The 25,195-nt window shown below is 42.3% G+C and overlaps 1 protein-coding gene across 2 annotated transcripts in view; it reads left to right on the forward strand.

Annotated features, from left to right (window-relative positions):
• Positions 1–3,863: 3,863 nt before the first annotated feature.
• The window catches only part of RCC1L (RCC1 like), a 37,565-nt gene continuing 16,233 nt past the window's right edge, over positions 3,864–25,195 (forward strand). The window contains exons 1-6 of one of the 2 annotated variants that reach the window (XM_028517604.2): positions 3,864–4,310; positions 13,108–13,237; positions 16,050–16,178; positions 17,043–17,109; positions 17,681–17,732; positions 19,460–19,544. In XM_028517604.2, coding sequence (XP_028373405.1) covers positions 3,954–4,310; positions 13,108–13,237; positions 16,050–16,178; positions 17,043–17,109; positions 17,681–17,732; positions 19,460–19,544 — 820 coding nt within the window. In that variant the 5' untranslated portion in view covers positions 3,864–3,953. The remainder of the gene's footprint in view (positions 4,311–13,107; positions 13,238–16,049; positions 16,179–17,042; positions 17,110–17,680; positions 17,733–19,459; positions 19,545–25,195) is intronic. The other variant, XM_036020848.1, reaches the window with a different exon arrangement.

A 25,195-nucleotide genomic window follows, 5' to 3' on the forward strand; every position in this document is an offset into this window, starting at 1 on the left:
ACTTAAGTTCTTTATTGGAAGAAACCTACTTTTAGACTCGGTTCTCCTTTCCCTGAATAGCAGGAGCCACATAATTGATAGGCGAGCACCGCCCTCCAGTGGCCATGGTCCACATTGCAGGGTTTGTCTCGGCACCCTTTTTTCCCCCAAATCTCAAACCAGAGGTTCTGTGTTTTGGATATCCCTTAAAAGTAAAATGTTTTAGAAACTCAAGAGACCCACATAGGATTATAAATTTTTAAATTCCGGCAAGTAAAGATTTTTTGAAAGCCTACCTTCTACCAGTTTGTAAAGGAACAGATATTAAAACCAAAAATTCAGAGAGGCCATAAACTTAAATAAAGGGACAGTTATGAAAAAACAGTTGAAAATTGTATATGCATTTCACACACATATAAATTAATAAACTGTATACATAAATATAATACATTGTATTAATAATTGAGATGGGTAATTTTATGTGTCAACTAAACTGGTCCACAGGACGGATGCCCAGATAGGTGGTTACGCATTATTTCTGAGTGTTTCCGTGAAGGTGTTTCTGAAAGAGATTGGCATTTAAGTTGGTAGACTGAGTAAAGAAAATTTCTCTCCCTGATGTGCATGGGCTTCATCCAACGTACCAAGGGCCCAAAACAGAAGAAAAAGACAGAAGAAGGTCGGGAAAAGTACAACCATGGCTCAGGGATGATAGGGGTCACTGAAGTGCCGTGTGCTTGGGAAGTTCGCAGAGATCCATTTTGCAGTGGGCCAAGGAAAGCCTTTCATGGGGAGGCACCTAACAGGAGGGGGAACAGAGTTGCCATGACATTGCACCAGGGGGGCTGCTGGAGGAAGCTGCTGGCTGCTCTGTGTTGCTCTCCGCCAACTGTTGCAGGGCTGGGTGCTGGAGAAGCTATTCAGGCACCTGGAACCAGGGTTGAAAACTTCTTTCTCCTACTATGTTTCTCCAGGAAAAATATTTATTTTAAAAATATATTTTATTTATTTTTAGAGAGGGGAAGGGAGGGAGAAGAGAGGGAAACACCAATGTGTGGTTGCCTCATGCATGCTCTCTACTGGGGGCCTGGCCCATAGCCCAGGCATATGCCCTGACTGGGAATTGATCCAGCGACCCTTGGGTTCTCAGACCAGCACTCAATCCACTGAGCCACAGCAGCCAGGGCTCCAGGAAAAATATTTAAAGGGTTCATCTTTATTTTTCCAAAGCATACAATGAAGAGTGGATTTGGAGCTGACAGGCAATAAATAGATACCTGACATAACTGGCATAGGAGGATGTGAAAAATGGACTTTCATGTGTGCAATTAGTGCTAGACAAGACTTGGAAAGCAGATTTTTAAGCTATTCTCTCCCTTACGTGAACAGGGCATGAGGATCCAGGGGGACTTTCACTCTTAGAGATGGTCTGTCAACTGTAATGCCAACTGCTCTTAATAGGGAAAGAAAATTGTTTCTGTAACGTTCTATCTGCTTTGAGAAAATCTTTCATGCACTGGGCTGGTAGGTGCATCTAAAAGGACAGAGAGCTGACACGTTCCTGAACTTACAGTTTTACGCATTGTATGATCCCTACTTCCTAATGAATGTTTTAAGGTAAATGTCTATGTGACAAGATTTGGCTTGAGACTTGCTTTTATTATAACCTAGTAATGAAGTTGTGGGGCTTAGTTAACCACGACTAAGGCAAAGATTTTGGTGGCCATCATCAACCAAAAACTACCTAAGAGTTGTGCAGGGCTGTTTTGGGTTAGCTTTAGCTGCTTGGACCCCTGAGCAGCACAGGCACCCAAGAGGTCTCTCACCTCTGGGCCTTTGTCCTTGCTGTACCTCTTGTCTAAGAACACCCTTCCCAGGACATCTGATGGCTCACACTTCTATTTCTTCATGCCTAGGCTCCTTATATGTTAGTTGTATCCTCTGAGAACTAAGGACTGTAACATCAAGTAAGAACTAAATGGGCAAGGATGTTATTAAGGAAAATGCTCTGTAAGAGAAAATGGAGGTGGGGCAGAGCCTGGGAAAGCTGGGAGAGCCATTAGGCCTTGGTGAGAGATTAGGCCTCTTAAGTGAGGGAGAGAGAGACGGGAGGGTGGGTAAAAGTGTCCTAGACTATGTCAATAGTCTAAGGAAGGCTTGGCAAGGCCACTGGGGAGTTCTCCAGCCCAAGCTGACCATCAGAAAACCAGGTCTGGCTGAGTGGACATTCCTGCTGCACTCACTGAGTCACTGGGAAGTCCAAGGGAAGCCAGACCTCAGCGTAAGCAGAGGGCAGAGTTCATAGCCCATCAGACTGTTGATCTCACAGCTTTGGCTCATTATGTTCCTTGTAGTTGGAAGTATTTGAGGAGCAGTTTCATGGCTACCACATTTTATCAGTCAGTTTTCCCTCATCACCCTCTATGAAACAGCCCCACAGAGCGGTAAAACATCAACCACATTTCTCCACAGAGCAGTAAAAACATGTTTCACAGGCTGAATACAAGGCACATTCCAGAACAACAAAGTAACTAGTCTTGGGAGTACATTAAAACTGGACTAGTGCCCTGGCTGGCATAGCGGATTGAGTGCAGGTTGCGAACCAAAATGTTGCAGGTTCGATTCCCAGCCAGGGCACATGCCTGGGTTGCAGGCCATAACCCCCAGCAACCGCACATTGATGTTTCTCTCTCTATCTCCCTCCCTTTCCTCTCTAAAAATAAATAAATAAAATCTTTTTTAAAAAAAGTAAAAAAAACTGGATTGGTTGTAGGTATCAAGCAATATAAAGAGAACGAGTGAAGAGGAAGCAAGGGAAGGAATAAATAGTTTGACCCAGCATTCAGGACTAGGATTTGGGAACACCGTCATGGATTATAATGGGCTGCAAGATCCTACAGGCTGTAAGTTCAAACACCCGATTTATGAAAAAAATTCATTTTGTGTATTAATTTTTTTACCTCCTTATTTTGGAGGTGAGATCCAGAGAAGGGAGACAGTTTCCCAATACCATGTAGCAAGTCAATAGCAGAGTCGGAACTAGAACCCAGGTCCCTATACTCTTGGGTCATTCATTCCTGAGGGAGTCCTCCCTTCTTGGTGGCATGCTAAAGCCTAGTACAAAACTGTTGAGGATGAGCTGAATAAACTGAAGTCCCTGGCTTCATGGAACTTCAAAGGAGGTGCTGGAGTTGAAACTTAGAAAACGAGTAGGAGTTTGCCAGACATCTGCAGGGAGGGGAGGCAGTGGGCAGGGCATTCGAGCCAGTGGGCAAGGTAGGGAGGCCTGAAACAGCTCTAGGTTTCAAAAATAACAAGTAGAACCACCTGACTTACGTGGAGTGACAAGCAAGTCAGGTCAAGGTGACTTGAGAGGAGGATGCACTGAAGACAGCAGGGAATCCCTGCAGGCTTTGGGGCAGCGAATGGCAATGCTAAGAGCTACATTCTATCTCACTGTGACTGGAGCATGGGCTAGTGGCTTGGTAGCTCACGGGAGCAGGAACAGCCGCAACTAGGTAAGAAATGACGAAGGACAGCGGCAAAGGGAAAAAAACTGAGTAGGGGAGAGCACTATACTGGAGTTGCAGAGAGTGGGCCACCCCTTGTTTTACCTCTGCTGATTGCTAAGAAGTGAAGGTCCTTGCAACAAAAAGAAAGCGCTCGCCGGAGCAAATACTCAGCAAACGAGCATTGTACAGGAAGGGACGTGAGTTCAGGCCACCAGACGGAGCTCGGACAAAGGTCGTGCACTAGGTGGGGAGAGCCAGGACCAAGTCCCCACAGTCCACTCTTTTAGGTTCCGTGGTAACCGGCTCCGCCCAGCTCTCTCGCCAGCCTGGGCCCTTTGCTGTCCTCAGCACCTTTGCTTTCAGCCAGTAATAAATGTGATTGCAGGCTTTTCCGCTGGGGGGTGGGGTCAAGGGTCAAGCAAGATGGCGGCGCCCAGGAGCTGCTGAGGCGTGAGGCCGAAGATGGGGCTAGCGGCGCTGGCGGCGGGGGCGGCGAGGGCTCGGCTGGGGTGCTGGCTAAGCCGGCCGGGGCTGGGGCCGGGGCCGGGGCCGGGGCCATGGCGAGGCCACTGGACAGCGGCCAGCCGCTCGCGGAGCCGGCGCGAGGCGGCAGAAGCCGAGGCAGACGCGCCCGTGTTCCAGTACGTGGGCGAGCGTGCGGCTCGCGTCGACCGCATCTTCGTGTGGGGCTTCAGCTTCTCCGGGGCGTTGGGCGTGCCCACCTTCGTGCTGCCCAGCTCTGGACCCCAGCCCCGCGCCGGCTTGCGGCCGCGCCGCAGGATCCAGCCCGTGCCCTACCGCCTGGAGCTGGATCAAAAGGTGCAACCTCTTTCCCCTAGCGGCACTTGGCCCTCTTTGAGAAGCTGGCCGCACTGGGTGGTCAAACTTCGGGAGGACGACTCGGGAGCGGGCAGCAGGCGGGAAGGCGTTAGGGGCGCTGCCGACGCTCACCGAGTGGCTGAAATGTGCCAGGCGTTGTCCACTCTTGTCACTCGCACATCACCCCAGGAATCGGGGTTGTCACCACAGTTACAGAGAAGGAATAGGAGGCTGAGAAGGGTTAAAGGACAGGTTCCAGGTCTCACAGCTGGTAGGTAGGTACACGTACAGTGGGATTCTCCCTCGGCCCAGTGAGACTCCAAAAGTTCCATTGTTAGAAAAGGCGACTTGAAAGGGTCAGAGAAAATGGGCCCACTGGACTCGATGAACAACTCTGAAAGGAAGGATTAACTGGAGCAATAATAGGAGTCAGAGAGGAAGGGTGAGCAGCCTGAGCGCGCTAGAATGGTTTGCACATGAGGCCTCCGACTTGACTCAGATTGGAAAAGATCGCAGCAAAGGACAGCTTCAGCCAGGCGGTTATCTCGGAAGCCAGCACTCAGAGAGCAAAAATAGATGTTTAGGGATGGGTGGCTGTGGAAGGCTTGGTGGGTGATGAAAAAGAAGCAGATTTGACTTGTTTGGCTCCTGACTGCTGTCAAGGATAACAAACGATCTTTTAACTGAAAAGGGGAGGTCAAGAGAAACCGGGAATTTAAGCTCAAGGTGATGAAAAGTTGGTTGTTTACTTCTTAGGATTGAGTTGTAAGATTTATTAATGTATTCATTTGGCCATAGGTCCTTAATCGCATATATGATGTTGCAAATACTTTCTGCCAGTTTGTGCCTTTTCTTTTTTAAAAAATTAATAGTGACCTTTGAAGAGCAAGTTTTTAATTTTGAGGAAATTAAGTTGATCACTTTTTCTCCTGTGGATCATGCTTTTGGTATATCTAAGACATCTTTGCCTAATCCAAGCTCACAAAGATAATTTTCCTGTTTTCTTCTAGGAGATTTTTAGTTTCAGTTGCTATATTTATATCTCTGATCCAGCCATTTAAGTTGATTTTTTTTGTGTATGATATAGGATAAGGTTTTATTTGTATGTAGGAAATGTAAGTCTTCCAGATTAAAAAAAAAGATTTTATTTATTTTCAGGGAGAGGGGAAGGAAGGGAGAAACAGGGAGAGAAACATCAATGTGTGGTTCCTCTCACATGCCCCTTGATGGGGACTGGCCTATACCCCGGGCATGTGCCCTGACTGGGAATTGAACTGGCAACCCTTTGATTTGCTGCTGGCATTCAATCCACTGAGCCACACCAGCCAGGGCTATAGTTGTATTTCTTGATGCATTGGTCTTTTTTTTTTTTTATCATTATAGAATGTCTTCTTTGTTTCTAGTAATATTTTTTTGTTTTCAGTTCTATTTTGTCTAGTATTAGTGTAGCTGCTCCAGCTCTCTTACAATTACAACATGTTTGCTTCTATCATTTGCTAACTTTTTACTTTCTACCTGTTTGGACCTGTGAGTCTAAATGTGTCTCTTTTGGCTGCGTATAGTTAGATCCTGTTTATTTTTTTCTTTTTTATCCATTCTACCAGCTTCTGCCTTTCAATTGGAGTGCTTATCCATTTTCGTTTAATGTAATTTACTGAAGGTAGGCTATGTATGTATCTACCATCTTGTTATTTGTCTGATGTCTTTTTTATTTCTCTGCCCCTCTGTTTTTCCCTTCTTTTGTGTTAAATAGCTATTTCATAGTGTACCATTTGAATTCCTTTGTTATTTCTTTATTTTCCCCTTATTTCTTTTACTATTTTTTAAATGGTTGCCCTTGGGTTACATTTTAACTTAAAACAATCTAATTTGGATTAATTCTAAGTTCATTTCAATACTATACAAAATCGTTGTTTCTTTCTAGCTTCAACTCTTCCTGCTCCTCTAGTGTGCTATTATTGTCATAAATTACATTTATAATTATTGCTTTATGCTGTTTTCTTTTAAATTAGGAGAAAATGTTACAAACAGAAAATACATCTATACCGTCGTCTATGTTTTTATCCATTAAAAGTGTGTTTACTTACGCAGTGGCTTTCCCCAGCGCCCTGTGTTTCTTCCTGTGGGTTTGCCTTGCTGTCCAGTGTCCCTTCGTTTCCAACTCAGACTCCCGTTGGTGCTGCTTCTCCATCGGGTCTGCTGCAATGAGTGCTTTCCATTGCTGTGTGTTGGGTAGTAGCTTTATTTCTTCTTTCTAAAGTTATTTTTTAAAAATAGTTTTATTGATATATAATTCACACACCCAACAATTCACCCATTTAAAGTGTGCAGTCAGTGGCTTTTGGTATATTACAGATTGTTAGTTTCTAAAATGATGGTAAAAATACATAACAAAATTTTCTACTTTAACGATTTTTAAGTGTAATTCATTGACATTAATTACTTCAATGTTGTGCAACCATCACCACTATTTATTTCTAAAACTTTTCATCACGTAAACAGGAACTCTGTGACTGTTAAGCAATGACTCCCCATTTTTCCTACTCCCAGTCCCCAGTAACTGGTAATTTGTTTTTTGTCTCTCTGAATTTGCCTATTATAGATATTTCATATAAGTGAAATTGTACAATATTTGTCCTTTGGCGTCTAGCATATTTCACTCAGCATAATTTCTACAGGGCTCATCCATATTGTAGCATGTAACAGAAACTCATTCCCTTTTACCACTAATAATACCCTCTGTGTGTATATACCACATGTTGTTTACCCATTCAGCTGTTGATAGACATGGGGTTGTTCCTGCCTTTTGGCTGTTGTGAATATGCTGCAGTGAACATTGGTGTATAAATATCTCAGTCCCTGTGTTCACTTTTTTGGTGCATGTACATAACAATGGAATTGCAGGGGCATGTGGTAATTATATTTTTAATCTTTTGAGGAACTCTCAAAAGGTTACTTTTGAGGTACTTCCCACAGTGGCTGCAGAAGTTCACTTTCCCAAAAGCAATTTCCCTACATCCTAGCCAATAACTTATTTTCATTTTATTTTTAAACAGCCACCCTTGTTATCCGTTATTTTTTTTAAAGGTTTTATTTATTTACTTTTAGAGACAGGACAAGGGAGGGAGAAAGAGAGGCAGAGAACCATTGATGTGTGAGAGAAACATCGATTGGTTGCCTCTCGTGTGTGCACCAACAGGGGATGGAACCAGCCACTCAGGCAGGTGCCCTGACTGGGAATTGAACCAGTGACCTTTTGCTTTGTGGAAAGACACCCAACCAACTGAGCCACACCCGTCTGGGTGCTCTGCTTATTTTTCTTCATTGTTTTCCTGTTTCTCAAAGTGGATAACCTAACTTGACCTATCTTCAAGTTTGCTCTAATCTAATAAGTGCTCATCTAATGAATTTTTAAATTCAGTTACTGTACTTTTCAACCTCAGAATTTCTATTTGGATCTTCTTTATGATTTCTATCTCTTTATTGATGTTCTGTTTGGTGGGACATTGTTCTCATACTGTTCTTTAGTTTTTTCACATGTGGTTTCTCTTAGTTCTTTGACTGTATTTAAATCAGTTGACTTTAAAATCTTTGTCCTAAGTCCAACATCTGGGATTCCTCAGGAACAGTTTTTGTTGACTGCTTTTCCCCTCTCCTGTATAAGGGCTATACTTTATTGTTTCCATTGCTTGTGTTTTTCTTGTTGTTGAAAACTCATTAAAAATGATACAGGGTGTCAACTCTGGAAATAAATATTCCCATCACTCCAAGGTTTGTTGTTGTTGCTGTTTATTGTTGTTTAGTGATTTCTTTGAACTAATTTGGTAAAGTTTATATTCTTTGTCATGTGTAGGCACTGATGTCTCTGTTCAGTTAGCTTAGTGGACAGCCAGTAATTGGACAGAGATTTCCTTAACTGCCTATAAACAATAAATCTCTCCATCTTTGCTAAGGGGTCAGGCCAAATAAAGACAGCCTTGCAAGTGGGGCCTTCAGGGAACCACCAGATAGTACAAATGAGAATTCTCTGGGAATGGGGCTTTGAGGCTCCAGTCCTCTTCTGCCCCCTTCAGTAGCTGCCAGATTTCTGATTTTCCCCGTGGCTGCGAGCTGTTGGTTTTCAAGGCTACTCCAGAGCTGTGGAGAGGTGAAATGGAACACAGGGCAAGTTAAAACATGCAGATCCTGCTGTTCTTGCTGAGGCTCCGCTGCTTTTCTTGAGTAAACACTCTTCACATTCCTCTGAGCCTTTGGTACATTTCTAGAGTTCTGAAAAGTTGATCCTGACAATATTTGCCATGTTTTCACTGATGCTACTCAATCCATGTCTTTTTAATGTAATTATGGATAATGTGGATTATACCTGCAATTTTGCTGTCTTTTTTGTTCCTCTCTTCTTCCTTTACTGCCTTTTTTTGGTGTTAAATAGGTATTTTTTCTAGTAGACCTTTGTATTTCCTTTATTGGGTGTTTTACTATATTTTTTGAGTTCATTTTTTTAGCGGTTGCTCTTGGGATTACAACAAGTGTCTTAATTTATCACAATCTATTGTAGGTTAGCAGTGACCTAATTCTTAAAAATTATAATAACTTTCTGCCAACATAGCTTTATTTCCTCCTCTCCTCTTTGTAGTTACTGTGATATATATTACATCTTTTTATGTTTTAAGCCTACAGTACAATTCTGTAATTGTTGTTTTATGCAGTTGTCTTAAATCATTTAAGAGAAAAATATATTTATACAATGTTTTATAATTACCTGTGTAATTACTTTCACTGGTGCTGTTAATTTCTTCTTGTAATTGTTAGTTATCATATTCTGTCATTTCAGCCTGAAGTATTTTTTTAAAAACAAATCAAGATGTAACTGACATATAACATTGTGTAATTTTAAAGTGTACATGTGTTAACTTTTGATACATTTATGTATTGCAATAAGATTGCCAACAATGCATTAGCTAACACATCTACTGTATCACAGAATTGTTTTTTAAAAAATTTTATTTACTGATTTTAGAGGAAGGGAGGGGGCAGAGAGAGAGAGAAATTGGTTGTTGTTTTACGTATTTATGTATTCATTGGTTCATTCTTACATGTTCTCTGACCAGAGATCAAACCTGCGGCCTGGGTGTATTGAGACAATGCTCAAACCAGTTGAGCTATCTGGTCGGAGCTATTATTTCTTGCCTGTGTGAGAACATTTAAGATCTAGTCTTAGCGACTTGGAAGTGTATAGTGCATCACTGATGACGGAAGCACTTGAGGGTGTGTGACGGCAGGTCCACCAGCAGCGACCTCTCTCAGTCTTTGGGAGTGTCTGTATTTCATCTTCATTTCCTGAAGATAGTTTTGTTGGATATGGAATTCTTAGTTGGCAGTTTTTGTCTGTTAGTACTTTGCAAATGTCATTCTGCTGATTTCTGGTCTCCATTGTTTCTGATGAGAAGTTATCTGTTAATATTATTGTTCCTTTGTACTTGAGGAATCCATTTTCTTTTTGATGCTTTTAAGATATTCTCTGTTTTTCAAGAGTTTAATTGTATTTTGTTGAGTAAGCTCCATCTGTAGATTTATGGTTTGCATAAAATTTGATAAATTTTCTCACATTCTCTTTTCTTTGTTTTCAAATACTAATATTTACTCTTTTAAAAAAATTAAGTGGTATTGGAGTAACATTGGTTAATAACATTATATCAATTTATGTGGCCTGACCAGTAATCAAACTCACTACCTTTCAGTTTGTGGAATGATGCCCAACCAACTGAACCAAACTGGCCAGGGCAGTATTTCATCTTTTTAATGACTGAGTAATATTCCATTGTATATACATACTATGTCCTCTTCATCTAGTCTTCTGTGAAGGACACTTAGGTTGTTTCCAAAGCTTGGCTATTGTGAATAATACTGCAGTGAATATGGTGTACATACATCTTTATAAATAGTAGATTTCAAATTTTCAAGTAGATACCAGCACAGGGATTGCTAGAACATATGGAAGCTCTATTCTTAATTTTTTTGAGGAATTTCCATACCTTTTCCATAGTGATTGTACCAGTTTACCTTCCTTTCAGCTGTGTGATGGTTCCCTTTCTCCATACCCTTTTCAGCAATTGTTATTTCTTATCTTATTGCTAATAGCCATTCTAACAGGTGTGAAGTGGTATCTCACTGTGGTTTTGATTTCCCTTATAACTTATGATATTGAACATCTTTTCATATATCTGTTGGCCATCTGCATGTCCTCTTTGGAAAAGTGTCTATTTAGGTCCTCTGCCCATTTTTAAATTGGATTGTTTTGTTGTTGAGTAGTTTGAGTTCTTTTTGTAAAATTCTTTTAAAATATTTTATTTATTTACTTTTAGAGGAGAAGGGAAGGAGAAAGAGGGAGAGAAACATCAATGTATGAGAGATATGTTGATCTGTTCCCTCTTACATGCCTCAAACTGGGGACCTAGTCCACAACTTAGGTGTGTGCCCTCACTGGGAATCAAACTGGCAACCTTTTGGTTCACAGGCCAGTGCTCAATCCACTGAGCCACAGCAGCCAGGGGAGTAGTTTGAGTTCTTTATGTATTTTGGATGTTAGCCCCTAATTGGAGGTATCATTTGCAAATATCTCCTGCCATTCAGTTGGTTGCCTTTTAGTTTTGTTGATGGTTTCTTTTGCATGCAGGAACTTTAGTTTGATGCAGTCTCATTCATTAATTTTTTCTTTTACTTTTTATGCCTTTGAGGTCAAGTTCTCACACACACACACACACACACACACACACACACACACACAGGTTGTTTTTAAAACAACCCTGAGACCCACGACCATAGTATAGTAACTGTGTTTTCTTCTATGTATTTTATTGTTTCAGGTCTTATATTCACATCTGTAACCCATTTTTGAGTGAATTTTTGTGTATGTTGTCAGGTGACAGTCTAGTTTTATTCTTTGCACATGGCTTCCCACTTTTCTCAACACCATTTATTAGACTTTCTTTTCTCCATTACATGTTTTTGGCTCTGCCGTTAATTCTGTGAATATTTTTATTTCTGCCTCTTTCTTTCTTTCTTGCTCTTTTGGGACTCCCATTACATAAATGTCGATACACTTGTTTCGTTACAGGTCTTTGAGGCACTGTTTATTTTTCTTTAATCTTTTTTTTCTGTTCTTTAGAATGCATAATTTCTGCTCACATTTCTTCAAGTTCATAGGTTCTTTCTTCTGCCATTTGAAATTTGCTGTTGAGCCTACATGGTAAATTTTTTTCTTTTGGTTATTCTACTTTACAACCCTAGAATTTCCAGTTAGGTTTTTAATGTTTTTATTTCTCTAGTCAGCTTCGATATTTGTTCATTGTCATCATGTTTTCTTTTAATTCTTTAAATGCAGTTAAAAATTTTCTTTTGAATAATAGTTCATGAAAGTCTTTGATAAAACCATCATCTTTGTTCACTTAGGGTTAGTTTCTGCTTTTTCCTCCTTAGTATAGGCCATACTTTCTTATTTCTTTGCATGCCTTATTCTTTTTTAATGAAAGTAGACTTTTTGATGATATATTGTATATAGTTTGGAATCAGATAGTTTCCACTTATCTGCTTTGTGACTATATTAAGCAAGTTACTTAATCTTGAACTTGTGTCAGAAGGAAACTTGTATCAGCTGATTGTTGTTGGCACAAAATTCAATGCCAACATGAATCCCCAGTTTGGGATGCAGGGAGGAAGGATACTTTATTCAGTGCAAACAGTGATACAGCACAGCTGTGAGGCTGCCCCAGGGCCAGGCCCCTCCAGCTAGGGAGCTCTGCTCTGTTCCACTGTGTGCTGGTCTGCTCCCCTAGACTCTGGTGAAACATCTTGGGTGTTTCAGCTCTAGCCAGGGAATGACAGTCTTCAGTGGAAAGTGAGCTCTCTGAGCCAGAGAGGAGCTGGTGTATATGGACAGGAATCCCTTTTCTTGGTCCCTGGTTGATCCATCCTCATGCAAATGAGGGTTCTGAATCCTTGCAGTTTGATTGGCCCAAAAGGCACTTCCCTCATTCATCAGAATAGAGCTGCTCTGATTGTTCAGAGCTGTGCAGCTCTGATTGGATGGGGAAAACCTCAGTCCTATTGGTTGAAATGGGATTCCAGAAATCCTTTATAATGGCTGGCTCAGATGGCAAGAAACACAGTGTTAGGGCAATTGAGCACAGGCTTCTCTGTGAAGTGCAGATTGTGTGAGAAGGCCCTGTGCAGAAATGGCTGCTGGGTTCTGTTTTTAAAAATTTGATCCCAGTCAGCCACCAGGAGTTCTCTCCACCCTACCACCAGGTTCACACTTGATTTTCTCATCTATCAAATACTACTGCTAGTAGTAATAATAAGTACATTAAATCATATACTGTTTACTGTAAGGGCTTTAGCTGTACTAATTTAGTCCTCACACTAACCCAATGAGAAAGATACTTATTATCTCTGTGTTACAGAGAGGTAAACAGATACAGAAGGTTTAGTAATCTGTCTTGGGTCACACAGCTGGTAAGGGATAGAGCCAAGATTCAAACTAAGGCAGGTATCACCTTAACTGCTGTGCTAGACTATGTCTGAGTGAGTGGGGATGATGATAAGACCTAGTTACAGGGCGATTGTAAAAATTAAATGAGATAATACATATCAAACACTTAACACATAGTAAATGTTGAATACCTGTTAATTGCTATGTTAATAGTATGTGTTCTTGGATTGGGCAAATAATCTGCCATAAACTGCCAAAAACAACTTGATGTCACAAATCAATTAATGCCTCATGGGGACTCTTTTTCAGATTTCATCAGCTGCTTGTGGCTATGGGTTCACGTTGCTGTCCTCCAAAACTAAGGATGTTACGAAAGTCTGGGGTATGGGACTCAACAAAGATTCTCAGCTTGGATTTCACAGGAGCCGGAAAGATAAAAGTGAGCATTCTCACACTAGCTTCTCTCTGCTGTGATTGGTCCGAGAGCTCCCTTGGGATTTTCATGAGTATGATTACATAAACCAACGCGTAACAACAAAATAGAGTCTTAAAGGGGTGCTGTTTGAAACCATTTGGATTAGATTATTTTTCAGCCTCTTTGGTATAATAATATTGAACCTTTAGGTAAAAGGCGTTTGCTGATAAGTAGAAATGTTCCTTTTTGCCCCCAAAGAGATGACCTTCCTTTCCCAGCTGGGAGTGAGCCTGAAACTCTCTGCAGCTCCTGGGGCGTGGCCTGGGGTTCGTGAGGTCCTGACACTGGAGGCGTCATTCTGGCTCTTTGAAATGCGGGTTGTAAAAGAGTTAGAAATGATTTCCAGTGACATTTTAAAAAGTAGACATTAGCCAGACAATGTTTTAAGAACAATAAGAAATGTTTTTTTAAACTGAGGGAGAAATTACCTAGACACACATACTAGGGCATACCTTTTCATTTTTTCCTGCTTTTTCATTTATATACCAATATATTGTTTTATTTTGATCACAACATATGTTTTATTTTTCTACCTTTTTTCCACTTAATTTCATATTGGAATTCTTTTGTAAGTTAGTGTTGAAGTTTTAGTAGCTGTACGATGCTAGTTCACATTTTTTATACCGTTCATTAGGAATAATCTTGGGTACACGCAGCAGTGGACAGAGCAGGGGGACGCGTCCCGTGTGCTGCTGTGTCCCTTGTGCTGCCGTGTCCCGTGTGCTGCCGCCAGCTTCGGCGGCCGTTGGCTCAGGCCGGCCTCATTGTAGTCGTTTGTTTCCCCTCAACACATTGGAAGCGAGTCCTGACATTATTGATTTCATTCATAAATATTTCAGCGCATGTCTAAAAAAGTAGGGGCTCTAAAGTAAGTACCACATTATCACACCTAAAAATAATTAACAATACAATAACAGTGTGATCTCTTAATATCATCAAACATCTAGTCAGTGTGCAATTTACTAGTCTCACAAATGTCATTACGTTTCTATTTTATTTTTAAACATTTATTTGAATCAAGATCCAGATAAGGTCCAGACATTGCAGTTGGTTGATAAGACTTTTAAAAGTCTCTTGTGTTTTAATTTTTTTTCCTTGAAATTTATTTATTAAAGAAACCACATCATTCATCCTATAGAATTTTCCAGTCTGGGGTTTGCTGAATATGTCCCTGTTTATGATCTTTTATTTTTAAGATTTTATTTATTTATTTTTAGAGAGAAGGGAAGGGGAGGAGAAAGAGAGGGAGAGAAACATCAGTGTGTGGCTGCCTCTCATGTGCCCCCCACTGGGGACCTGACCCACAACCCAGGCATGCGCCCCAGAATGGGAATCGAACCGGTGACCCTTTGGTTCATAGGTCTGCACTCAATCCACTGAGCTGCACCAGCCAGGGCTGTTTATGATCTTTTATATTCCTGTCCATTGATAGTTACATCTAGAGACAGATTCCCTTTAAATGTTATGTATTTACAACTTCTCAGGCCCTTAGGGGTATATGAAGATGGTAATGGGGGATGTGAGTCACTTTTCAGTATGCTGAAGTGCTGTATATTTTCAGCTAATAAGATTGTACAAGCTAACAACATTGTCTAGTTTCTTTGATTTTGCCTAAAATTATATCATCTTAGTGTGATAAGCCAGTTATTCCATGTTGATCAAAAACTCTGTCTGAATATTATGTTAGTCACTAATGAAACAGATGGGCAAGTGTATTATTACAATCTTAATAATGCCATTCATTTGATAGACAAAATCTTTTTTAACGTGGGGTTCAAAGGAGAAAATAGAGGGGTTGTTTAGTGGGGTGTAGGTTGAAGACTGGTACATTCTCAGATTTTCTCCTAAACTCCAGCCTACATTATAAATATTCAAAAGCTCATCATATAAAACCTACGAGAGGAATTCTTTACATAGACCAGTCTAGCTTCTTCAGTGGGGTTGTAAAAAACAATAAGGTTCTTCTTTAGAGTGACTTTGAAAAAGCTTTCCCCCTTACTTGTTTTTTTAAATATTAAAATTTTCTTTTTTATATAGTTCAGAATCCCAAAGGCATAGTAGAATATACGATGACTAGTGTGCTTTCTCTCTCTGTCCTCCCAGCCATGTGGTTTTTCTCCCTGAAGACAGCCTGTGTTAACAGTTTCTAGGTTCCCCTCCTACAGAGATTTAGTGGATATGCTAGTAAATGCATCTATGTATTCTTTTTTTTTAAAAGATTCTATTTATTTACTTTTAGAAAGGGAAGGGAGGGAGATAGAGAGAGGGAGAGAAACATCAATGTGTGGCCGCTGGGGGTTATGGCCTGCAACCCAGGCATGTACCCTGGCTGGGAATCGAACCTGTGACACTTTGGTTTGCAGCCCATGCTAAATCCACTGAGCTACACCAGCCAGGTCTACGTATTCTTTTTGTCTCCTTTTAATGTAACAGTATTTGCTATTGTTCACTTTACTGAGAACGTTAGTGGGTATTGGAAGAAAATGCTTTTACTTTCCTTAAAAATTCAAACACAATTGAATGATATGCAAAGAGATTTTAAAATAAACTAGTATACTTTCCAAGAACCCAGTACATAACAGAGGCAGTGTGATGCAGTAGGGTGAGAGCTGGGGATCGGGGTTCTAGCCTTAGCTTTGCCACTAGTGTATGTGCCTTGAGTAAGTCATTCCGAGATCTGACCGAGGAACAGAGTGGCAGGTCAGCAGCGTGGTATCTAATGCTAGAGGGCTGGGGCTCTTGATCAGTGTAATGAAACCAATTGTTTTTGTTTCAGTGAGGGGATACGAGTACGTTCTGGAGCCCTCACCAGTCCCACTGCCTCTGGACAGACCTCAGGAGACACGGGTGCTACAGGTCTCCTGCGGCAGAGCCCACTCTCTGGTCCTCACAGACAATGAAGGAGGTGAATTGACTCACTCGAGACCTATGGAAGGGTGGGGGAGCCGCTTTCTTGCCATTGGGTCTAGAGTGGCTTGTTTGATTGAGCCACATGTACTGAGCGAAGCTGTTGGCATTTCCTGAGCACGTCAGTAGGATGCCCACGAGAGCTGTGTTGGGCAGACCTTGCTAAATCTTTTATGCTGTCTGCTCTCTGTGGTTCTTGGAAAATCTCAGGTGTTTCTGAATGTGACGGCACACACCAGGCAGCCTTACCAAGGCCTCCCACTCCCTTCGCATAAAGTCGCCGAGCTGGGCTGCATGTGCAGATGGCTTTTTCTGTGGTTCTGAAAGAAACCCGCTTGCTAACCTTCTTCCAAGTGTTGGGGGGGCTTTCAGAATCCAGGCTTGTGGGTAACCTCACTCGTCCCCAGAAGAGTGGTTTCTAGGGAAAGACCAGCTCAGCTATATTTTTCAAGTTTCATTTTCTGTTGAAGTGTGCTTTGTAGGAAAAGGTGAAGGTAGTGTTTAGGAGCTTTTTCAAGAGGGATTTTTGCATCGAGGGCAACCTGGTGACAGGTTCAGGAAATGGGGCGCCGAGGCCTTGCACAGGAGGTGCTCCCCTTGTGTCAGGTGGGGTTTCTGAGAGGTGGACCTGGGGCCTGGAGCGGGGGGCAGCGGGAACAGCAAAGGTGGCGAGCGCCGATGCGGCAGGCCTGGACCTCAGCGTGCCTGTGGCTCTGCCCACACAGCTTACGAATGTTGGAGAAGGAAACCAAATGGCGGCTAGGGTGAGTGGTTGGACTAGGACCACCTTTGAGGCCCCCTTCCAGACTTGACACTGCAGGATTTCATGAACTGAATTTGACTGGGGGTCTTGTTTTTTCAGTCTTCAGCATGGGAAACAATTCTTATGGGCAATGTGGAAGAAAGGTGGTCGAAAATGAAGTTTATAGGTAAGTTCCTGAAAGGACTTCCCCTTCCCCCAGTTGCACTAAGTATTAGACATTTCTTGAGTGACAGACCCACAGAGCAAGAAGGGAGGTTCCGCGTGTGTGAGAGGAGCATTGAGAGCTCCCCGGAAAGCTGTGGAGAGGGTTGTTCCACTGCAGGCTGAGCTCCATGCATTAGCTTGGTGGGAGGGGAGGGTGCGTGAGCATTGATTGTGATGTGTAGAAGTTCTCTGGATTAGATTTGTATTTTTAACCAAATTGATTAACTTCAAAAATTCCCCTTTGTTTCAGTCCTACTCATTTAGTCTTTTAAAAAAATTTCCCCCCAGTTCATTGCATTGTGCTGGTGGTTCTAAATACCAGGTACAACTCTGGCAGCATATGAAAATCACCAAAGGATTTTGTTTGTTTTCTTTTACTTTCACACCTTGGCCTAATTCCGCCTTATATTTCACCTTGAGAGTTTTCCTAACAGTCACTATGTATGTGGGGCCACAATTAAGGGGACAGGGAAGGGGCCAGAACTCCAGCTTACCGTGAACATATATCTCTTGCTTCTCCCCAAATTGCGTAGTGAAAGTCACAAAGTCCACAGAATGCAGGACTTCGATGGACAGGTGGTCCAGGTAAGCCACGCATCCCGCTTCTGGGGTACTTTTGAAAGGGGGAAGGTTGGGTAGAGTGATGGCAAATTTGGTAGGCAGATTTTCTGAATTAATAAATTATTTTAGTGAAAATTATTGCCTGCCTACTATAGGGTTAGGATTTGCAGTAGATGATCAGGGTCGAAAGTTTAAAACCGTTTGGGGGATGACACTCTAGTGGGAAAGACAGATTGAAAAAATTAGCTGTATCAGAGCACTGTGGATGTCCTGGGCTGGCTTTATCTTGCTAAATTTCTTCCCACCCCTGGTGCAGTGCCTGGCACATGGTCAGTACTTACAATAAATACCTAACCAAGTGATGTACACAGAAATCTCTATGAAAGTACCAGTAGGGGAATTGTTGAGCAGCTGGGGTGGAATGGAAGGGAGAAAAGGCATCATGGGAGGTGGCAGAGAAGTTGACTGGATAGACTGGTGGGAGGAACAGTTTTCTGTCAGAGGGGAGGGAGCAGCTGGAGACTTGAACTACGGAGAATGTGCATTGTGGCTGGAGTTTTGTATGATTATGGCCGAGTGGTGTGGGATAGGCTGGTAGGTTCAGAGTGAACAACGCATGGTCTTGAATGCCTTGCTAAGGAATTTGGACTTCATCCCCTTGAGAGTTGGGGCCTATCAAAGGTTCTAAGCAGCAGGAGTGACAGTCAAATCATGATCTGTTTAGAAAGATAACTTTGGTAGTGGCATGGAGTAGAGTTGGAGGAGGAAGTGATGAAGGCCACTTGAGAAGCCATGGGGAGAGGGACAGGTGGAGAGACGTGTAAGGAGAGTTGACTGGGTTTGGGGCTTGATCACACGGGCAGGGGGTGAGCTGGAGGGAGTCGAGCATGAGTCCGTAGGCAAATGACTTGGCTGCTGATGTTCTCAGCCCAGGCGGCTGGGCACTGGAGGAGGGTGGGCTTGGGTGGGCGGGCGAGAGAAGTGAGGAGAAGCAGGAGAGGGAAGTTGCAGTAGAATGGAGTGCTGCTTGCACCGGCTTCACAGTCACATGGATGGGAGATTAACTGCTTGCTTCTCCACACATTAACCGGATGACTTTGGGCAAGTTTGCAAACTTCTCTGAGACTCAGTTTCTTGCTGGATAGTCTAGGTTATTGACTTAGCATAGTGTCTGACGTAAGTGTTCCGTGAAGGGTGCTTTTCATTAGGTAGTTAGGAAAATAGGTGTACCTCAAAAGATTTGTTGGGACTAGAGAGAACAGTGTGGAGGTGACAACGAAAGCCCTGGGAGTGGACGCAGCCTCCCAGGGAAGTGTGAAGATGAGGAGAGAAGAGGGCAGGGAACAGAATCTTGAAGGGTTCCGATACTGAAGGGTAGGAAGTAGACATGGAGCGAGAGACAAAGATTGGATGTTACTAGAGAGGCAGAAGAGTGGACTAGCAGAGATGGAGGAGGGAGTGGTTCCTCAGGTGCGGAGGTGGTGGAGGAGCTCTTGGGTTTATTTCTTAGGACACCTGGCACTTCACTTTAGCAAGAGCAGTTTCAGTGGAGTGGGAGACAGAAGCTAGGCTGCAGTGTGTTGAAATGAATAAAAGGTAAGAGGCAGTAGGGGGCAGCCCACTTCGCGGAACCCAGCCTGCTGGGTGCTTGGGAGCAGTAGGGAATGCTGCTAGGCTTTGGGTCCACTGACTAGGACCCTGGGCTTCTAAGGATTTCTTTTCATCAACCTCGTCCTCTGTTGGTCTGATAGGTTGCCTGTGGTCAGGACCATAGCCTGTTTCTGACGGATAAAGGAGAAGTCTATTCTTGTGGATGGGGCGCGGACGGGCAGACAGGTATTGTACCTTTCACTCCTGGGGGTGGTGGAGCGTGGTGCTGTAGGCCTAGGGCTTTCATAGGCTAGAACCTACCCTCCTTCATTTGATTCTTGGGGAGCCTGTTCTGCTTCTCTCGTCCCATTCCCTTTACCCCTGGCTCCCACAGATATGAACTGATGAAGGATTGGATGGAGGAGTGGAGCCACCCCTCAACAAAGGAGGTTTGAGCCTTGTAAAGAATAAACAAGTGCCACCTCAAAGGAGCTCGATTTTACCTGATGTCAGAGAGTGTCATTAAGGGAGGGAGGAATAAGGAATAAGCTTTATCACCTTGTGTATTTAACTTTTTTGTTTTTGATATTTGTCTGAAGGAAGGGCCTTTAAGTTAAAAATTAAATCTTGTATGGATCCTCAGTAATCCTACCCCCACCAGATGGTCTTTGTTTATTCTCTCAGTCTTTGTTCACATGTGTACACTTTTACATGGTGATGGCAGCATAGGTGTGGTTTTGTATGCGTGCTTTATCATTTAAGTTTGCATAGAACATTTTTCCACATTGGTGCAGTTTTCACAGTTCTAGTTTTGTTATATATATGTTATAATACTTGTATGATACATGTCAAACTAATAATTGATCATTACCCTGTTATCAGGAGACATGCTCTGGGGGGTGTGGGATGTACGGCATGAGGTATGTCTGTGCCGTCACATAGAGACAGCTAGCTTTTTCTTTCATTCGAAATATTGTTGTAGGATGAATTCTCAGGAATGGGACAAAGGTTTAGAATATTTTCTTTGCTTTTTTATTTTTTAAAATATTTTAAGAAATTTCTTTCTTTTTAGAGGAGAGGGGAAGGGGGAGAAACAGAGGGAGAGAAACAGTTTATGGTTCCGTCTCATGTGCCCCCTACCAGGAGTCTCGCCTACAACCCAGGCCCGTGCCCTGACTGGGAATCGAACCAGCAACTCTGGTTCGCAATCTGGCATGTGCTCCAGTGAGCCACACCAGCCAGGGCAGGTTTAGAATATTTCCATTGTTTTCAGAATGTTGTATTAAATTGCTTCCCAAAAGGGGTACCAGTTTATACTGCCACCGGCAATGTGCAGAGGAGCCTCTCAGATCATAACCTCTCTAGCAATGAACAGTGCCTGCTAAAGTGTGCTAATTTAATTACTGTGCCAGTTTTCAAAATGTGCATTTCTTTGGTAACTATAAAGTTGAAGCTTTTCTCTCCTGGGCTCAGAACTCGTCAAACCCTTTGCTTGTTGCATTTTGACGAGGAAAAAATGTTTCAGCACTCGGTGCTTGCTCAGGACTTGTTGCACTTGGGAGAACTTGTGCTAGTCACTTTCGGCACTTTTCCTGAGCTCTGGAACAAATTAGCGACGAGTACTGAGGTACCATTGTATTTTTAAAATTATGTGTGGGTAATTCCAAAGAAGCACCTTTTCATTTAAAAATTGTTGGTACATTTTAACAGTGTAGACAGGAATAAGGTGAAGAGGAAATATCCCCCTCGCTGGAGGTAGCCATGGCTGACGGTTTCCTGGTGCCATTCCAGGAACTTGTGAGGTGCTGCACCTCCTCTGGCCTCACTGCTGTCGGGGCTCTGAGTCCAGCCACACGGGGGCTCCCTGCAGTTGGTTTCTGGAGCTTGCCCTCCTCTTTGCTGCCATAGGGTCTTTGCACAGGTCATTCCTCAGCCTGGAATGCTCTTCCCTGCTCTCCTTTTTATCCTGTTGGCCTCAGCATGGCTGTCATCTCTTCAGTCAAGGCTTGCCTGACCATTTTTTCTAAAGTGGTTGTTCTCTTTTTCCCTTGCACTTTCTTTCTTTCTGTTTTTTTGAAAAGATTTTATTTATTTATTTTTAGAGAGGGGGAAAGGGTGGGAGAGAAACATGATGCAAGAGAGATACATGGAGTGGCTGCCTCTCTCACACACCCCAACCAGGAACTGAACCAGCAACCCAGGCGTGTGCCCTGACCGGGAATCGAACTAGTCACATTTTGCTTTTCGGGACAGTGCCCAACAAGCTGAGCCACACTTGTCAGGATTTTTGCACTTCACATCTGAGCCAGACACAAAAGGACACGTAGTGTGGGATTCCATTTGTGTGAAATGTCCAGAGGTGGACAGATACATAGAGACAAAGTAGGTTAGTGGTTGCCAGGGCTGGGGGTGAGGTGGGAGATGGGGGACAACTGCAAACGGGTACCAGTTTTCTTTTTGGGTGATGCGAATGTTCTTAAATTAGAGGTATTGTTTGCACAGCATGAATATACCAGAAGCTACTTAATTGTGTACTTTAAAACGGTTGAGCCCTGGCCAGGTCACTCAGTTGGTTGTCCTGCACAGCACAGTGTTGTGGGTTTGACCCCAGTCGGGGTGTGTGGAAAGGCAGCCTGTCGACGTTTCTCTCTCTCTTTCTTACTCCCTCCCCCTTCCTTTCTCTCTAAAATCAATAAACATATCCTTGGGTGAAGATTTTAAAAAAATTTAGATGGTTCAAGTGGTGAATTTATGTTATATGAATTTTATCTTAATTTAAAAATATGTAACATAAATGTAAGTAATAAAACATGATAATGAAACAACATTGGTGAAACCACTGCCCAGTTTCAGACCTGGACATTTTCAGCACTGCGTGCTACCTGTGTGCTGCTCCCGTCTCTTATGCCGGCCTTACCCCAGGGAGACGCGCCGTCCTGCATCTTATTTCTGTTATTCTTTTCTCTGAGGGGACAGAAAGTTATACTCATACATTCACATACTCCTCAAGGATGTGTTGAGTAGTTTTGCTTATTTTAGGGGTCATACTACATGTGTCTTCTGTAACTTGGTTTAAACTCAACATTAAGTTTCTTAAGATTCAGCGTGTTATAATCATTTGCACTTTGTTCCTCCCCCCACAGCCCTGACGGCTGGGGAGGCCAATTCCAGCCTTGACTTGTTTTTTGTTTTTCTTCAGTTTTTTAAAATTGTGGTTAAATACATATAACATAAGCTTTACCCTTTGAACCATTTTTAAATGCATAGTGCATTAGTATGAAGTATAGTCATCTTGTTGTGTAACCATCCCCCCATCCATCTCCAGAGCTCTCCATCCGGTAAAACTAAAACTTCACACCCATAAACTGCAACTCCCCGTTCTCCCCCCCACCCCCTGTGCCAGGCAACCCCATTCCACATTCTGCCTCCATAAATGTGACTGCTCTAGGTGCCTTGTATAAGAGAATTGTAGTATTATTTTTTGTGACTAGCTTATTTCATTTAGCATAATGTCCTTAAAATTCATCCATTTTATGGCATCTGTCAGGATTTTCTTCCCTTGTGAGGCTGAATAATCTTCCCTTGTGTGTATGCACCACATTGTGCTGATTCGTTCACCCACTGACGGGCGCCTGGGTTCCTTCTGCTTTTCAGCTATTGGAATAGAGCTGCTGTGGACATGGGTGTACGGATATCTCTGTGAGACCCTGCTTTCACTTCTTTTGGATGTATACCCAGAGGTAGAATTGCTGATCCTATGGTAATTATATTTTAAAGTATTGAGGAACTGCCATGCTGTTTCCCACGGCAGCTGCACCATTTTATTGTCCCACGAGCATTGTATGACGTTCTAATTCTTGCTGACACTTGTTATTTTCTGTATTTTTTTCCTAATAGTGGCCATCCTAAGGGATGTGATGTGGTATCTTATTTGCATTTCCTTAATGGTTAGTGATGTTGAACATTTATTTCATGTGCTTGTGCTTGTTGGCCCTTTGTATATCTTTTTTGAAGAAGATAATTTTTTAAAAAGATTTTATTTATTTTCTTTAGAGAGAGGGGAATGGAAGGAGAAAGAAAGGGAGAGAAATATCAATGTGTGGTTGCCCCTCACGTACCCCCTACTGGGGACCTGGCCTGCAACCCTGGCACGTGCCCTGACTGGGAATTGAACTGGTGACCTTTCATTTCACAGGGTGGTGCTCAATTCACTGAGCCACACAAGTCAGTGCGTGATCTACTCTCTTAGCAGCTTATTTTTTCTTTAGTTGCCTGTGCTTTGGGTGTCATATATCTAAGAAATCATTGCCAAATCCATTGTCATAAAGCTTTTGTCCTAGGTTTTCTTCTAAGAGTTTTATAGTTTTAGCTTTTACATTTAGGTTTTTGATCCATTTTGAGTTGATTTTTGTATGTGGTGTTAGTTAGCTAAGGGTCCCATTTTGGGTTTTTTTGCATGTAGATACCCAGTTTTCTCAGCACCATTTGTTGAAAAAAGTGTCCATTTCCTATTGAATGGTCTTGGGATTCTTTCCAGAAATCATTTGACCATGTAAGTGAGGGTTTATTTCTGGACTCTGTTCTAGTCCATTGGTTTATATGTCTGTCTTTATGCCTGTACCACACTATTTTGATTAGTGTAGCTTCACAATAAGTTGAAACCTCCAATTTTGTTCTTCAAGATCATTTAGCAATTTGGAGTCCTTTGAGATTCCATATAAAATTTAGAATGGATTTTTCTGTTTTTGCATGAGACATTGTTGGGATTTTAATAGGGAGTACAGTTGAACATGAGATGTTTCCCATCTTTATATTTTCTTTAATTTCAGCAATGTTTTGTAGTTTTGATTGTACAAGTCCTTTATCTCTTTAAGTTAATTCGAAAGTATTTTAGTATTCTTGATGCCACCGTAAACATCAAACAAGAGTCGTGTCCTTGATTTCCTTTTTTGGATTGTCCACTGTTAGTATTAGAGATGAGCTGAGTTTTGTGTGGCGATTTTGTGTCCTGCTTCTTTGCCAAATGCAGTTCATTTTTCTAGTTGTATGATATTCCACTATGGAGTACACCTTGATCTGTTCATTTTCTGTTGATAGGTATTTGGATGGTTTACAGCTTTTTGTTACACAGGAATCAGTATTTCCACAATCATCAGTATGTCTCCTCGTCCATTTGCTTAAGAGTTCTAGGAGCTCTGGTGAAGCTTCTGTGAGTGAAGTGCTGGGTGGGAGAGCGTGCGTCTGTGTTCCAGTGGGTGTTTTCCAAAGCAGTTGTAACAGGTGACCTCCCCCCACAGCTGCAGGGCGTGGTTCCACAGCCCGGCAGAGTGTGGTGGTGTCCACCTGGAAGTGTTTGCCTGTTCGGAGGATGTGAAGTAGTGCGTCCCTGAAGTTCGATTTTGCATTTTCCTGCTCACCACTGAGAGTGAGGATCTTTTCATGTATTCAGTGACCAGTTTTGCTTTTTTTCTCTGAAATGTACTTGGTGTTTTTACCTATTTTTGTTGACTTATTTGTCTTTTTCTTTCTGATTTTTAGGGCTTTTCAGTACATTCTGTGTCTGTAGTCTTTATCAGTTACAATGTTACACACATCTCCTAGATTGTGGTTTGTCTTTTTTTGTCCATCCATTTGAGTTTTTAATTTTAACTATTTTTTTCATTTTTAATGGTTTCCTTTCCAAATTTACCAGGCCATGTTATGTAATCTCTTACTCCTGCTTTTATTCCTTGAATGTTGCACACAGTTATTTTTTATTGGCTGTATCATAATTCCAGCATCTGAAGCCTAAAGGGTATACATATTTTGTTGTGCGTTGGTTCTGTTGACTCTCACTCATAGTGGCGTCTTTCCTGACACATTTAATACTTTTTTGTGTGATCTCGTATTTCATTGAG

This window comes from Phyllostomus discolor, chromosome 3 (assembly GCF_004126475.2).
Source record: "Phyllostomus discolor isolate MPI-MPIP mPhyDis1 chromosome 3, mPhyDis1.pri.v3, whole genome shotgun sequence".
In the NCBI taxonomy this organism is placed as follows: domain Eukaryota; kingdom Metazoa; phylum Chordata; class Mammalia; order Chiroptera; family Phyllostomidae; genus Phyllostomus; species Phyllostomus discolor.